The 17,237-nt window shown below is 35.3% G+C and overlaps 1 protein-coding gene across 1 annotated transcript; it reads left to right on the forward strand.

The window, feature by feature from the left end:
* The first annotated feature begins 1,039 nt into the window (after positions 1-1,039).
* LOC143445380 (uncharacterized) lies at positions 1,040-16,332 on the forward strand. The gene is made up of 17 exons (XM_076944441.1): positions 1,040-1,263; positions 1,978-2,077; positions 2,659-2,757; positions 2,959-3,096; positions 4,071-4,310; positions 5,743-5,926; positions 6,868-7,017; positions 7,268-7,517; positions 7,636-7,767; positions 7,873-8,111; positions 8,228-8,438; positions 11,291-11,394; positions 11,549-11,728; positions 11,920-12,047; positions 12,301-12,533; positions 12,646-12,800; positions 12,943-16,332. The coding sequence occupies exons 1-17, from the start codon at positions 1,172-1,174 to the stop codon at positions 15,291-15,293; spliced, it is 4,986 nt and encodes a 1,661-aa protein (XP_076800556.1). The 5' UTR covers positions 1,040-1,171; the 3' UTR covers positions 15,294-16,332.
* The last annotated feature ends 905 nt before the right edge of the window (positions 16,333-17,237 follow it).

A 17,237-nucleotide genomic window follows, 5' to 3' on the forward strand; every position in this document is an offset into this window, starting at 1 on the left:
CCAGCAGACTTTCGCTAATGGGTTTATCACTCTCGTTTTATACGGCGAAAAGAAGGCATTGCGGTGATTAACGTTGTAGCTTGTATGCTAGTGGTCTCGTTTCGATTCTTGCCGTTTTTTAATTTCATTTTTTGTTCAAATTTATTTTTAATTTAATTTTGGCCTAGTCATGAGAACTAGGGTCGAAGAGGATTAGTTTTAGATTAATTTAGACATTGGAATAAAATGTGGTTTTAGTTGAAAAATAACGTTTATAAAATTTCATTGCGCAGGCTAGCTTAGTAATTTAATCAAGAAAAGCGAGAGTTTGGGTCAAAGGGGGTTAATTTTAGGTTAGTTTACACGTTGGAAAAATTAGTACATGGTTCTAAGTTGAAATTAGCATACATTTCAATTCACTGTCAACTAGCGTAATTGCCGATCACGGTAAACGGCACCAGTAAAATAAGTGTCTATTTCACTGGCAGCCGTTTACCAAAGTAAGGAAATACCAATTGCATAACTTGCTGGCTGTTTACCGAAGTAGCTTTTTACAAAATTTGGTAACCGGCTGCCGGTAAAATAGACGCCGTTTTTGATTTATCTAACATGTTCTTTTTAATGTTATGTTATCGAATCTCAAAGAACATATTTTTTTGTAGATTATTAGCCCAGGTCACTTTTCAAACGTGGAACAACACTGTAGTTAAAGGTTTTGAACACTTGTAGAGTAAATGCGTTCACTACTTTGTGTTTGAGCATGCACCTTCGGGAAACAAAACATTCGATTTTGGTTGATAACTTGTCATAACCAAGATAAAATTACACATTTACGAAATTTGCTCAGTGGACATGATTTCTCATTCTCAATAAACCAAAAAAATTAATCTGTTTGTAAATCAAAAAACTTATTTGTTTGCTTGACTAATAAGTTCTAAACCTTCTCATATCACAATGTTAGTATTGCATCAGGGTTTGTGTTTCCGCTAAACTTGTAGATTGGTAGGCTATTCATCTTGTATTTGGTGTATGCATTAGAACTGAATTATGTGGTATGTTTCAAAATATAATTGTTCATAGAAGACTGCATTAGAAGTCACTGATATTGTCATATCTTCTGACACTTACTGCTGTTATTAAGCTAAACATGGGATAATGTGTGGCATGATTCCTGAATGCATTACTACTGCTTATGATGCCGTTTGTTACTGAACCACAAAACACACCATCCTCTTCCAAGTCCCGACACTCAAGAGTGCCTTCATCATCCCTGTTGAGTGCAAGGTTAAACTGAATATAAATATGTTTTATATATTTATTAGATTACTCGTATATTTTATGTAGATTTATATCCGTATTATTTTTAGGATTTTGAGGTGTTGGTGTAAATACAGTACACCACTCATATAGTGAATGTGTGCATGAGAATGGATAATAGTATGTAACGAATGAAATGTTTTGTCTAAATGTAAACGATGGGTTTGATTTCCTATTGTTTATTGTGCATTTCAACCTTGGATGCAATAAGTTTATTGTCTAGAATTAGAAATTTCACCGATAAGCACAGATTATCATTGTGTATGAACCGTTATTAATTATAAGCTGTTGAAAAATAGCACATGAACTAATAAGTATATGCTTAAACAACATGGTGCAAACAATGTTTTTGTTGCATTGTTGGCAAGATCATTTCAAAAAATCAGTTAGCACTTCACTACTATAACTGCAATTATAACAACACTTGTGAGTTGTGACCAGATGTAAATGCTGTATCTGTTCGGGAATGTACTAACTTTATTACTATTAATATGAATGTAATATTACACAAGTTTTCGATTGAAGATTATGGTCTGAATCTGTTGAATGTTACTGTTTTGTTTACAAATGCCATGGAATACAGTATTAACAACTATTGAAATTTTAAAAAATTTTAGCAAAGTTTGAAGTTTTTAATACATTCTTTTCTAAAGTTCAGCTGTATGTATGTGTTTTCATCAGATCACTTGGAACAGAAGACGGTTTGTCGGAGTCAAAATTCCCACGAATTGAAGACTGTGCCCATTTTCATTACGAAAATGTGTACTATGGTCAAATAAAGGTTGTCAATTTTGATATTGAAATTGTTTTCATATTTTGAACCAAGTTTTGTTTCGCAATAAAACCATTGTGATTTGGCGTATATAAAACTTAACTCTTGCTATTGTAACACACAATACGAAACAATTATTATCTCTTAACAAGATATTCCACACAAAAAGTTGAAAAGATCCGGATCGCATTCCACCGTTTGGTCATGCCTCTATTAAACAATATACACCAGTGGTGGCAATACCCTTCTTCATTTACTGCTACTTCGTAGAATTCGTATTAGTAACACAAAATTTATAAAATAAAGCAATATATGTAGGTACATGATATTTTATGTTATGGCAGTAACAGATGTAATTTTGTAGAAAAGACTTTGCGTAGGCATTTTTCTGAACACCAAATGTTAAACGGGAACTCTGAACATAAATCTTATCCCAAATAATTTAACTCAATTTCAAATTTTACATTCAGCAGTCCATTTTTAGAGTACTTTAGAGGATACCACTTTGTTCACTTCTGAATTCAATGCACATTACATCACACGAAATATGCCTATAAATATGTAAGTTCATTTATTATTAATATTATCAGGTATCCTTTGTTGATGATTCACAAGATGGTATTAGAATTAATGGGTCAGTCACTGTAGAAGGCCTCAAACCAGCTTTTTCTGTAAGAATAGCTTGCAAGGTGAGACTTGGATAGAAGGACCTCAATTACAATATATGCCAACGCCTGTTTTAGCTAGGTTGCTGTTTGATGAATTTTAGTATTGCATTAGCCTAAGTTTTTTGTTTTGTAGGGTATTTCGTTAGCTGCATTAATATCTGTCATTATATGTATAGTTTGTGTTCAAGATGCCATGTATTATATTTATTTTGTTTCTATTAGGGTAATTCGTGGACAGTACGTCGTAGCTTATTGCATTTTGAGATATTGGATAACTGGCTTCATGAATGTGTGTTTGTTCGCAAGTTCTCCCATCTTCCAGTTTTGCAGGAGAATGTCTTGGAAAAGGAGACCTTAAGTGTGAGTTACAATTTGGCAATAATAATTCACAAAAGCGGCCTAAGGCAGCAATGAAATTTGAACTGTCCAATTAATTAATTAATTAATTAGCAATTAATTCGAACAAAATAGGTAAAATGACCAAATTTAGATCTCAGCTAAAAACGAAGACCAAAAATTTAAGATACTTCTTTTAATTTATGTGGTTGGTCGTTCTAGTCTTAAACCCAGTGACATGAAAATTCCTTTATTGCTTGAATAATATAACCACAGTGAATATGCTTGTTGTTGCGCATATCAGTTGTTGCACAAATCTAAGTATGTCTTTTACACACTGGTTATATATACAGATAGGCGGTAGTTCATGGACATTATTCAGTTAACTTTTATAATGCGAACACTTATGATACAATACTAAAATAAATGGTTCAACAAAAGGAATTCGTTTCTATTTTCTGAAAGTTGTTTTGGTTTGTGACTGAATCCAAAAAAACATGATTTGATACGCCCTCAATAAACGATAAACTGTACAATAGCTGATGATGTGAAACTAACATATATCTAAGTTGTTAAACTGGTTGGAGTATTTTCCTAACTGTATAAATATGTAAAATGTATACCATGAAGCTTGTTTGCTTGAAAAAATGGTAAGTCGTCAAATTTTACTCTCTTACAAATGCATCGCTTCACCTTATAATTTTATTGTACAGTGCACAACTGTACATGCCAGTGTGAAATTATTTGTTAATATGTGAGACTGTTTGATGTAAGTCATTTTCAATTGCTTATGGAATATAGTCATAAGTTTGAGTGGCAATGCTTTTTGCATTTACTCCATTGTCCTTCAGTAGCAATTAAAATTTAGATATATCTAACTAATGTATTGCCACTAATTTGAGTGGTTTAAATGCAAAAAGCATTGCCACTCAAACTTATGACTTTTGATTGTTGCAAAACAAAATTTGTTCTCATCACTTTGTAATTTATTTATTCAGGAAATACAACAAAAACTTCGTACTTACCTTACAAAATTGTCATCATTAACTGATAAAGAAGTTGGTGGAGAACAGATATTTTGCGCTCCTGTTCTTCACTGGCTGGAAGCAGACAACCATGGACGCAACCTTGCTCCTCATGCTCTTGGAGATGTTGCCGATATCAATATTCCTGCTGTTGCTGCTGCTAGAGTAGTTCGTCGTTATCAGGCTCATGAAGAAGACGAACTCAGCCTTGAGGTGTTGTTTTGAAATACTTAACGATCTGAACAATTTGCTTTGTAGTAAACATTTGTGTGTTGATGTAGTGACACTGGAATAGTTTAGTTTAGATTGCATGTACATACTGTATATATAATATCTATATATATATACAGTCGACTCCGCTTAATTCGGACACTTTGGTTCCGCTCACTTTTGGCCAAATTAAGCGGAGAAACGGCTTTGTCCGAATTAAGCGGAAAATCAATTGTTCATTTCATGGTCATGCGTAAAGGCAAACAACGCATTTAAAATACTGTACGGTTGCGTAATAACTGAATTGCACCTGCGCTATACTGCAGTAATTGGCACTGATCGCATAAAACGCACAAGAGAACGAGTAAATGAGTACGCATAAAACGCACATTCTGAGCCACTTCCTCTCTGTCTTTAAACCTCGTCCACGAAGCATAGTCTCTTCACGTTGTTCACACAGATTTGCATCATTTTTCTGCCAATCTTGCAAAGTACGTTTTGATATCCCCACCAACGCAGCTAAATGACGAACTGTCAAGGAAGCGTCGTCATTTTTTTCTTCGTTTACTTTAGTGAGCAATTTCACTTTTTCTTCTAAACTTTTCTGTACCATTCTGTTCTACAAGATGGTCGCAATGGTACCGAAGTAAAAGCGAATATGAAGCTGGCTTGGCGTTATATGAGTTCATTGTCGATCGTTACCGCATCAATCGTCATTGTTTCACCATAATCACTCATAATGCAACTGCATCTTGTGTTAAAACCAACCAAGTACTGTTTATTGTTTCATAACCTAACGATGTAACGATAGGAATTGCGAACCTGTGTCCGAATTAAGCGGAGAATTGTCCGAATTAATGGGAATTTTTTACGTTCAATTTTTACTTTTGTTCCGTTCCCGAGTATTTTGGCCGAATAAAGCGGTTGTCCGGGTTATCCGGTGTCCGAATTAAGCGGATTCGACTGTATATGGGATCACGTCAATTGACCGTGAACAAATTCACCGGCGACAATTGGTCGTGGTCAACTGACCGGCAACAAATTGGCCGGCGACACAAATCAACCGCTACGCATTTTATTTTTATTTTTTACCCAAATTAGCATTGTTGTTTATTCAAATTATATGATTTAAGTCATAATATGATTTAAGGTCAGTTGGTTCTAGGTAAATTTACGTCACGGTCAGTTGTCCCCCGGTCAGTTGTCCCCGGTCAGTTTGTTCGCGGTCAATTTCCCACAGTTAATTGTCGTGGAACCTATATATATACCTTATATAGAGTACGGTAGTTTATAAGCACACCAATTGCAAAGTTGCTTCTTCATTGCTAATGACTTGAAAGTACAGTATAACTGATGTTCAGTACATAGATCCATGTACCAGTAATAGTAATAAGGTTGTATTTTAACACAGAAACCATTCTATTGGTTTATTTAGGTTGGGGACATGGTATCCATCATTGAAATGGGTGTGAGTGGTTGGTGGCGTGGAAAGCAAGGTCTCAAAGTGGGTTCATTTCCTTCGCAATGTGTTCGACGCATAAACAGTGCTACAGATGTAATTGGGACACATGAACGACCCTTCTCACCCCCACAGTACAGTGCGCTGACAACAAAACCAAGTATGCGCTGTGGTTTTATAAAAAACTTTATCTCACCGTGTGAACAATCTTAGAATGTTTATGTATACATTATCATATTTGCTAAAATATGCAAAAAATATAATAATCTTATGTTACTGTAATCTTTCAGAAGTAATTTATTTACAAGATGCATTCATTATTTTTTGATAAATTTATATAGCTGTAAATCATTATTTTTGTGAAATATAATATTATGCGTTGACAGTGGAAACCTGTGATTAAATATAAATTTATTCCTACTTATTTTGTAGTCCGAGAGAAATTTAACCAACTAAATAAAAGATGCTCTTCAGCAATTTTATTAACTGGTTAAATGATTTATGTGAATAAAGAAGCAACGCCAAGTAACTCCTATAATTCTAAAAATAATTTTATACTTGTGGTTGCCTTGGGCTGATCCAAATATTTGTTTACATTAATGTGATTTGAGATAATTAGTGACAGTAATTTAGCTGATTTGGTAAATTCTTGCTGCAAAAATTACTAGTAAATGTAAGGAGAAATTTTACAAAATGTATAGCTTTTTCATGGCACTGTTTTTTTTATATGCTGTATTTCTTGTCCACATAGATTTTTGCTCGGGTAAGGTTTAGAAGGTCATTAGCTCTCAAGGCATTGTATAAATCAATAAAGTTTTGTTACTTATATGTGTGTGTTTTAAATGAAAGTCATGGCTTTGCAATACAAATTATGAAATGTATAAACTTTCATCAACAAAACTTAAAATAGCAATGCCCTGCGTTTTTTCATCAGAACATCTTTTTTGCGTTCTTTTTAACTTTATTTCTATTACAAAACGAAAGTACACCTCATTTCATGTTAAAGAGCTTTACTCAAACTTGCACGAAAGTAGGTTTTTCAATTTTTTTTAGATACACACCTTTGCATGTCTAAGGTGAAAACATTCTTTTTTAATTTAGTTGCACGAAAGCATGGGAAATTTATGGACTTTCTAAGGTCATTTTTGGACACTAGACCAAGCAAAGCACATTTAAAGCAGAAAGGAATACTGAGGGAAAGAGTCTTTGGTTGTGATATTGGTGAATTGTTGCACAGGACTGGAGAAGACAGTAAGTCATTTTATGAACTTAAAAAGTGCAATTCCATGACATTGGACAATGGATTCTATATACCAGTATATAATTTTTTAAACTATAATATTGTATGTAATTACAATCTTTGACTGAAGTTTCTAAATAGCATTGACATGTTCAAATCCCATTGCTTGCTTTACTGCTTTGTTCTTTATATGCAAAGTTTTGCCCCAAAACTCTCCATGTACACATTGGTATTTAATATAAATCTAATTACCTGTTTTAGTTCCTTCTGTTGTCTCTGATTGCACTAAATTTGTTGAGCAACATGGTGTTGTTGACGGCATCTATCGTATCTCGGGAGTTGCCTCCCACATAAGGCATTTACGTTATGAATTTGATTCTGACCGTCGGCCTAATCTTGAAAAAGATATTGTTGGCCTGCCCAAAACCGGACGTGTTCCTGGAATGTCCAGAGATGGCAATTTGGTTTGTGATCCACACAGTGTTGCTGGACTATGCAAGTTGTACTTTCGGTAATATTTTAACAGTGTGTGTGAGTTTGGTTTTTATCATTTTGCATTGTGATTCATTAAAATTATTTGTTTTGCTGCGTAACAATTAACTAAATTCCCAAAATGTGTGTGTTTGTAGCGAATTGCCTAACCCTCTGCTCACGTATCAACTCTACAATCGATTTGCTTCGGCTGTTACTGATTTCGAAGCCGAGGAAAGATTACTCAGAGTTCATGATGTTATCCAACAGTTACCTCCTCCACATTATCGGTATTTTAAATCATTTTTTTGTTACAACACAAAAATCCATGTGTTCAAGGTAGGTTTTTAACTCATTTTTTATGCGAATATCAAACCAGAATACTTACTTTCCAGAACATTAAAGCACCTTATCATGCATCTGAGATTCATGGCACAAAATGATGATCATACATCTATGCATTGTCGTAACCTTGCCATAGTGTGGGCACCTAATCTTCTTCGTTCAAGAGAATTAGAGGCGGGTTTGGCAGCATTCACTGAGGCCAGGGTACAGTCTGTGGTTACTGAGTTTCTGATTGTAAACGGTGACATCCTTTTCAGTGATAAATTGCAAAGTGTGCAATACGATGCAGGTTTGATATACATTTTTAACTATTTAGTCTCGACTTTGTTATATAGTTAAAAATTTTCTTGAAATGTATTTCACTGCTGGATGTGTTTGCAATTGCCTGCTTTAATCGTACTACAGAACACAAGCCTCCAAGGCCACGATCTCTTATGATTTTGCCATCTCCAAAGTTGATTAGCCTGGAAGAAGCACAGGCTCGATCAAAGTCTGGCATTGTAACTCCAACTGCCGTGTCATCAGGAAGCCAAAATACATCATTTTCCGCAGCAGAGTACCCGATTCCTAGATTACGTGAATCCTCAAATACTCAAAAAGGCTCATTTGAAAGAAGGTTGGTTCAAGTTCTTCGGGAAACTGACTTTTTTTAATTTTTTACCTGTTTATAAATAATCAATAACTTAATGATCATTTGCAACATATTTTGTTTTGCTGAGAAATTCAGATGTTGTCTTGCAATTACATATGCAACTTATTGTTTCACTGCAAGAGTATAATAGGTTTTGTTTCAAATATTTTGCTTGTTGTCATAGTTTTAGAATATTTACAGCTTGTTCTAGAATGTCCATACGTATAATGATTTAAAATTTTCCTGGTCATCCTACCACAAAACATCCCACTTGAGAGATCCTTTGGAGCAACCTGTTTTGAAAAACTGTCCCTCTATAGTAGTTCTGCCTCAGAATTGTTCCCTATGTTTTCAGAATAGTCTAAATGTGTTTTTTGATTTTGAAAATACTTTATTGCAATATATTAAATATAAACTTGGCACAACACGAATTCAAGCAAAAAAAAACTTTATGTAAATACCTTTACTAAGCAACCATTATGAAATCCCAAAAATCACCAGATGTGAACTAGTATGAGTCTTGCACCTTGCGTTTACCAGCAAACCCTTTCCAAGCAGGTTGCAAGCTGATTATCATGAGTTGTATGTATGGCGTTTCTTACGCTCTTTTTCATATCAAGACAATTGTGGTATTTATTATGCATAATTGCATATATAGTACTTGAGTGATACCTGGATTCAATTTTAAATTTTACTACATTTTTCACTGTTGCTGCCCCCTTGGTAACTAAAATATCCCCCTAGTTCTGATAATTAATTGACAAAATCGTCCATGTCATGCATGAAATCCCCATAGGGGAAAGTGGGGAGGGTGATATTGCCCCTCGTTGAATAACACCGCCTGAGATGTATATGATTCTGTTACAGCTCTGTTTTATCTGAAACTAAACAGGTGTCGATTTGATAGTACTGTATTTGGCTACATGTTGGTGCTACAATTGTAGGGAGTTCAGAAATTTTTTAAACATTTTCTTTGATATTTTGTTTCTCGTCTTGATCTTATGTTTGTTTGTGTTAGAGCATTTATAGTGCAACTGACTAACAAAAGTACGGGAAAAGTAACATGTGTTATTATTGCATAAATCCCTGTGGACATATTCAATGCACATTAAGCATGAGCACTACAAGACTTATATCAGTCTGCTAAGATTGATTTTCTTTTTTATACCAAATCATTCAGGAATGTGTCTTGCATGCATGAGCTGGAAAAAAACTTTTAGTTGAAAAGTTCAAATTGCAATAATGTTATTAGTGTATGTTTAATTTTTGCAATAAAAACAAACAAATGGTGCAAGTGCCTACAATGAATATGTTTACAACTACAAAATGCGTATGTTAATATCAAATTAACATCTAGTTTTGTTGTTCCCAATGGTATTGGTCCATGCCCTTTTTTGCATACAATAGGCATTTTCTAAAGCGTAACATTACTAGTTTACGTAACACTAACAGTTCTTAAGTATATTTATTCAATATGTATCCTTATTCAATTATTATACATATATTTTGGCTGATTATATCAGCCTATAAAAAGTTGTAGAAGAAATGATCCAATTGTTTGGTATAATATATTTAAATAATAATTATTATATACTGCTAAAATGCTGACTACCATGTATGTACTGTACTATCTATAATCTATATACAATATCCTCAACATCCAGTCAATTTCTAGAACCATTGAAATGAATATGTATCATGATACAATGAATAATATGTGAATGTAGTTACTAAACGAAACCATTGTGTGTTATGCTGAAAGCTTTCTGATATATTTGCTGTGTTACCTGTTAATACTCTACCATGCAGACGAAGGTCCTATGGCGATCCCCAAAAGCGACGAAATCGCCAGATTACAATAAGCCATCTTATAGCTGACAGTAATGGCAGTACTGAAGAATTAGACAAAGAGTCTCGCAGAAAATCTTCACAGCTTTAATAATCTTTCAATTAATTTTTTATTCTTGAATAAACAATCTTTGCCAATCGGTCTTTTTAATTAACCCAAATTCTCCCTCAAGGTTGTGATTTCATCTTGGGTGGCTTTGTCTTTTTCACCTTTGTACCTCTTTTCTTTTTTAATATTGTAGAAATATGAACATGTAGCTAAATCTAACCCCTGAATTGTCTTTTTTACTAAGTTTGTAGTATTTTGTAGTAGCTTATTAGCTGCGAACTAGCTTTGTAGGTGTGACTTACACCAGCTTTTGTAAAGATCAGGGTTAAATTAAACATGACATATAAACATTAAATAAAACAAACCTCCAAGCTTGATCAACAATAAAAAATATTCTCACACAAATGATTTGGAGTGATCTTGAAGTTTTCATTTGCATGAAATTTTTTCTTTATTATTGGTGTCTTTTGATGAGTTGAGAATTACACTTGGCTCTTTGCACATTGCATGTGAATAAAAATTTATTTATACACTGTATATAAGTGAACAATTTTCTACTTGTCGTGTTACTGTTTCAATGGGATTGCATGTCAGTTAAGCACTTGCTGTAGCATTTTCCTGTCACTTTCATTTGAAAGAATTTGCATGTTACTAATTTCTCTGCCAGATCATTTGTTGGAACACTCTTATATGTAACAAAATAGTAAGTAAAGTTTTCTTTGTCTTGAAAACTTTAAGTTAAATATCATCTAGTTCAACTAAATCACCTCAATTAACAGTTAAAAAGTTGTTAAATGTAGTCATCTGTCAATATGTTTATTACGCTCCCTTGTGTTTAACAATGGTATACTTGTTTTCTTCTTATTACTACACCTTCCAGAATTGTGTTTTGCTTACTATATATATTGGTGTCTTTTTATTTGTGAGTATTTTTTTGCAGGACAAGTCATTACAAAAAAGATACGGCTAATACAGCAACACATAGTACAACATCCCCAACTACAGTATCAAAATCTCGAAAAGTAACCAACATAAAAAAGCAAGGTAGTGTGACAAAACTGCACCTGGATGCAGTTGGATGTGAAATTCATTATTGTATTTAACGTAACATTTAAATTTTGTCTTATAAAAATATCACTCGAATTAATTATATTATTATTAAATAGAAGTTTTATTTGTATTGTTTTTCCCTAAAAAGGTCGCATTGTGCCACACTATATTGAACCCTTATCAAGTCCTACTGAAGCTTGGACTGAACCAAAGCAGCAGGCAGGTTCTTCTCAAACAAGTCATGGATCAGGATGGAAAACAAAGCTTGGAAGCCTGCTAAGAAAAGGAGCTCATTTGCATGGACCTTCCGAAAAATGTCACAGACATTGTGAGTTTGATAGTAACGAAAAATGCTTTTTACAAATGATCTTAGTGTTGACGATGAAGGATTTCATAGATATATTTGAAGTTAAGAAAAGGTTAATACATTACTAACGTACCAATTCTGTGCACAGTACACATACATAAAGCAGATTGCCATCAATGTGAGATAAAACGTTATTGGTTGTTTCATTACAGCGTCATTAAGGAGAAGCCATAGTGATGATTCCTTGATTTCTTCACATGGGTCACAACAGAAACTTTCAGGTTCACAAAGATCACTTGATTTTATACGACCACCTTTAACTCATGCAGTGTCTTGTGAGGTTAGTGATCCACTTTGACATCATTTAACTTTTTTGCATTAACGGAGCAGGTTAGTCGTTGCTGTTTATGGAGTAAAATGTAAAAAAATTGAAGTAACCATTAATCTGCCCACACGTCCAAGACTATGTTATCATATCTATTAATGATATATATATTCATATGCATTAACTTCAATTGTTGTGAAGTTGCTTAACATATACAGATGCACATTTGATTGGATCTTTCTCCCTTCCATTTACTTTGTTTGTTCAGGAACCCGGTCTGTCTGACAGAAGTCATCCTGAACCCCAAGTGCCCCATCCACGTCTTCATATGGCGGATTCTTCAACGGTGTCATTACGAAGAAAAATACACGATGTGTCACATCGGCGGAGAAACAGTCACACGAGACATTCAAGGCCAGCGGGAGTCATATATACTGATGAAGATATGAGGTTGTGCAACGACCACATGATTGGCTTCAAAGACAAGGCAATGGCACATAAGTATGTTGCTTGTTTTTGTAATTTCCTATTTTGAATTACTATTCAGCAAATAGTCAATATTTCTTGCTCCTTGAAGTTATACCTTTAACATTTTCATGTGCTTTACAATTAGCAAAAAGAAAAATCCCAACTTAGATCCAACGGTTAGATGCAGTAGTCCCTTCTCCGGTTTGTCGTCAGATTTTCCTGGTGTAATGGGAGAACAAGGACTTGATTTTGATCCATTAAGCTACAAGCCAACTAATAAACTATTTTTGCCTCAACAAGGTAATGATTTTTGTGAATACCTAGCACTATTCAGTGTCTCATTATATTTGTTGTTTACAAAATAATTGCTGTATTTCCTGGAATACTAGGTACAAGATGTATCTATGTGAGGTGTATAAGCTTCTTAACATTTCTCTTCTAGATGGTAATGATAGTGGAACAAAAACAGATCCCGGTAAAAGCAGAAACGGAGAAGGCACCATTTCTGATCATCTGGTTCAGTCATCAAAATATAATTTTTCTTCAAATGAAAAGAAGTATGATGTATCACTCGACAAAAACACAGACGTTATGGTATCTATTAAACGTGTGGACTCTGTGCAGTCTCTTCATGGAGAGCCAGTTTTTGCCGCCATTTCTAGTCGACAAAAAGACACAAAGTTTCCCTCTCAGAAAGTTGAAAAGGCGGATGATGCTTGGTCTCTTCCAACTATATACCAAGAAAGTAAAACAATGAGTCGGGCACTTGAAAGTATGACTGCTGATGCTGTAATTTCAACCATAAATTGCGAACCAAATAAAAAACGCCCCTGTTCAAAGTCTGCAGAAGGACCCTGTGAACAATCAAAAAGCAATTTGGATTGTGATACAAAAACCCAGTCTACAACGTCTACCCACGTTAGGCTTAAAGTTTCTAACAGCAGTTTTGATGAGTTAACTGCAGATTCTATTGCAGACACTGCATCTTCTATTATTATACCAAGAAGAATGACTGCTTCTGAACAGTTAGGTCTGCTTAACAAAAACTCAAAATGTGGGATTGTGTCAGGAAACAAAAAAAATTCAGAATTATGTGAAAGTCCAATGCAAGAAGATGAAATCAAGAGTATAACTGACAACCCAGCAACTTTCAACAAGCAAACTGAAGAGAAATTTTTACAATTAGACTTAAATGAAAACATTACCGATTTGTGTGATAATCAGCACACTCCAGATACCGATGGAAATAAAATGTCACGCAAGGAGACTCATAAAATAAGTCCGCAAATGAGTGTGCAATGTTATACTATGCCTCAAGAAGAAGCAATGAAGAAAGGATCTCATTATGGCTCTTTCATTGCACTAGTTGGTACAAATGTTGAAAATCCATCTGAAAAAGTGAAAGCAAGTTCTCAGAACAGCGAGGAAGGTTGTTGTTCAACAGTTGTTGATCAAGCTGTTTGTTCACAAACTCGTAATCAAGGTCACAAAGTGAATCAAACAGTTCATGACGACAGTAAGACCTTGCATAATCTTCCAAGTTTTTATCTCACCCAGGAATATGATCATATACCTGCTTCAAAAAGACCTTATAGTGCAACTTGTGTCTCTTCTAAAGTAGCTGAGACCCGATCCTACACAAGACCAAAATCCGCTCAAGTAAAATCTGTGAGCAATCGAAGTCGAGCAAGATCAAATTGCGATGATGAAGTTCCTCCTAGCCGTAGATCATATGAACACTCCCACATATTTTCTCCTCGGTTAAACACATTCAATCCAGAAGGACGTCAGCGTGAAGATTATTATTTTGGTCATACTCCACCAACACATTCTCCCCGAGATAAACACGTAACATCTGATGAAAGCCATACACCAAATTTGTTCCATAACCGCTCTCAAAGTGAAGATGCCAGTCAGCATTATGATGGAATGGATGTTCATCAGAATGCACAAGGGAACTTTGCACCTGAGGGTGCAACACCGTGCATCATGGAAAAACGAGTAGTAATTGGCAGGCGATTGGAGCTCGATAATCATTATAAGCCGAGCATGAATTATCCACAGCCTGCTCCCAGAAAACACTATCGCTCTTTTTCTGCTGGAGATAGCCTTGAGCATTCCACCTTCTACATTCCTCCTCCTGAGCACAAGCCAGTACCTCATCCTCGAACTACTATTTCTTCACACATCAACAGTTTAAAACCTATTTCACACACACGCAGTTATACGAGACATAGCACTGGTAGCACTTCTGTAAGGTTGCAAACTGACCCTTCGCACACAAGTCATAAATATGTGTGCAACTCTGCAACTGAGAACAAACATTCCAGTAAACAAGATTATCAAGAAAGTTATTATGCCAACACTCACAAACAAATCACAACATCATATAGCAATGAAACTTATGAGGATTGCTACAGTGCAGAGACCACTCAAGCATCAAGATCACATGACAAACAGACTGAAATTGGCTCGAAACGGTATTTCCAGCAAAAAGATTTGGAACGCAGAGTGACATCTTCTAAATCCATTCCAAAGCCGGAGCACTTGGATCATATCTCGTACTTCAGTCACCGAAGACCAAAACCTGCACCAAGACACTACAGACCATCACACACAGAGGGCCAGTCATATAGCAACGCATCATATGAAGCTCATCAAAACATACATCAAAGGGATCCCACATCTTCTGTCAACACATCAGATGTTTTTGGAGAATCATTGCTACATCAACATTCTCATGCGCCAAGAAACTCATTGGTACAGACTTCCACTGCCTTGTCCTGGGTGTAAATGGTTTATTGACATCATCTGATTTAGTGAATGTTGCTCCATCGATTGTTGCCAATTTGTGAATCAATGTTTTTGACGAAGCCACCAGCATTTATGTCCTTAACAGTTGCATGCACAGATGTGTCATATTTTGTCGCAATCACAAGTTTTATTTCTATGTTTTGTTCATTAATTCACAGACATCAAATTTGTCTTCTAGCTGTCTTTGTATGAAAAAGTCGATCATGCCAATTCAGTAGTACTAATATCTCTCTTCTGAGAAATGCCAAAAACCTCTTTTCAGTAGTTCAGATGGAGGTCGTAACAAAAACCGTACAAAATTTCTTCGTTTAGGTTCTGTCTTTTCACTGCAATGTTACTGAGCAGTAGCAAAAAGTCAAACTGTAATTCACTGTGAAAAACGTAAAACTGTACTTTTGTACACTTGTGGAAATTGTGTACAACACACAAGTGATTTTGTTTGTTTTTTGTGCGCACGTTGTGGTATTTCAGCCTCGTCATGTGAACAGTTGCTGAAAAGTCTAAAGTGTCTCTAACCTTATTTTAATAACCTTGCTTGATAAATTTACTATTCCGTTGTAGTTGCCAATGCTCAATATACTGTGGTCGCGACCTAACCCTTAACCTAAGAAAAAGTATTTATTGCCTCGAAATGACTTTTACGTAGGAAAGTCGTAAACATTTGATTGACTAGCAAAAGTTGGTTGAGATTATTTTTTTGATGAGTTTGTGGAAAGCTGCTTTTTGTATTTCATTTTCGATCACTTCAAAGTATCAGCTTTTCAAGCTTTTTTTACATTGATTAATCCTTTTGGATCAGTTTATTGTGATTCGATGTCTTCTTTCATCGCAGTTTGTTAGTTGCCCGAAATATGTCCACATAGCACAACTGTTTAATTTACCTGCAAAGCCTACATTTCCTGTACGGTACACTTTTGTAATGTGGCAAAGTGATATGTGCCTGGTCCTCGTGTCCGTTTTGTTGCAATCAGTGTCAATAAGTTTCTACAAATCAAATAATATAAACAGACTTATTGTGTTCATGTTCAAGTTTCAACCCGTCACAATCTGTGTGAAATGAGCGGAAGTGGGCAGTCGTTACTTTGAATGTACAGTCGGTACCGGTACCGATACTTGGCGAAAAATGTACCGGTACCAGTATTCGGTGCTGTTTTTAAAAAAAGTAGTTCAGTACCTGTACTTTTTTGTATAACGTATTTCGTTGCAAGTGCAATTTTGACCCCATTTCAGGCCCAGATACAGGTTGTTCTAGTTAGGTCAAAACGTATTTGATTTCACTCATTGCGGTTTTAATAGACATTTGTACATTGAAAAAGAACAGCGAACGCTAAAAAATTGGCATTATTGTTTAATGAAAATGAATTTTTGAAAAACCTATTTCTGAAAACTTTGAAATAGTCAATCGAAAAGTGCCGGGACCGAGTAAAATTTCTTGATAAACGTAATTCGGTAAGGGCCCACTGTAGACTACTGCCACTCACAGTCACAGTAGGCCTACATGGCGAGAGTATATGAGCCATGGCAATACTCAGAGGCAACATCACCCAGTCCAAACATAATGATCAATCCGTAGCGTGTTCCCTAAACCAGACAGATTTGATTAGCTGAGCTCGTCGGTTGTATTTCCCCGAGAAGCTATCATTAGCAACATGAACTAGATAATGTTTAATTTGATATATTAGAAACAAAATCAAATCACGTCTGAGCGTGACCCGTCTTTCAGTTGCATCGATCAGACGGCGGTTGCCAAATCGTTACAATTGACTCGTTCGACTGAGTCGCTAAACTCGAAGGCGTGATTTTGTTGTCCACGTGGCCGAAACTCGCGTGATAGGGGTCAGTGCCGTATTTAACATTGTATTAAGACCTATCTATGTCGGTAGGTTTCGTTTTGTCAGTGCTGCTATGCTTAGATTAAAAGAA

This window comes from Clavelina lepadiformis, chromosome 2, assembly GCF_947623445.1.
Source record: "Clavelina lepadiformis chromosome 2, kaClaLepa1.1, whole genome shotgun sequence".
Lineage (NCBI taxonomy): Eukaryota > Metazoa > Chordata > Ascidiacea > Aplousobranchia > Clavelinidae > Clavelina > Clavelina lepadiformis.

Excerpts from the sequence above, each read along its gene's own strand:
- LOC143445380 (XM_076944441.1), top strand. The coding sequence starts at position 1,172 with ATGATGCCGTTTGTTACTGAACCACAAAACACACCATCCTCTTCCAAG. Across the intron at positions 2,758-2,958 it reads CTGTAAGAATAGCTTGCAAG|GGTAATTCGTGGACAGTACG; the intron begins GTGAGACTTGGA and ends TGTTTCTATTAG. Across the intron at positions 11,395-11,548 it reads AACCAACATAAAAAAGCAAG|GTCGCATTGTGCCACACTAT; the intron begins GTAGTGTGACAA and ends TTCCCTAAAAAG.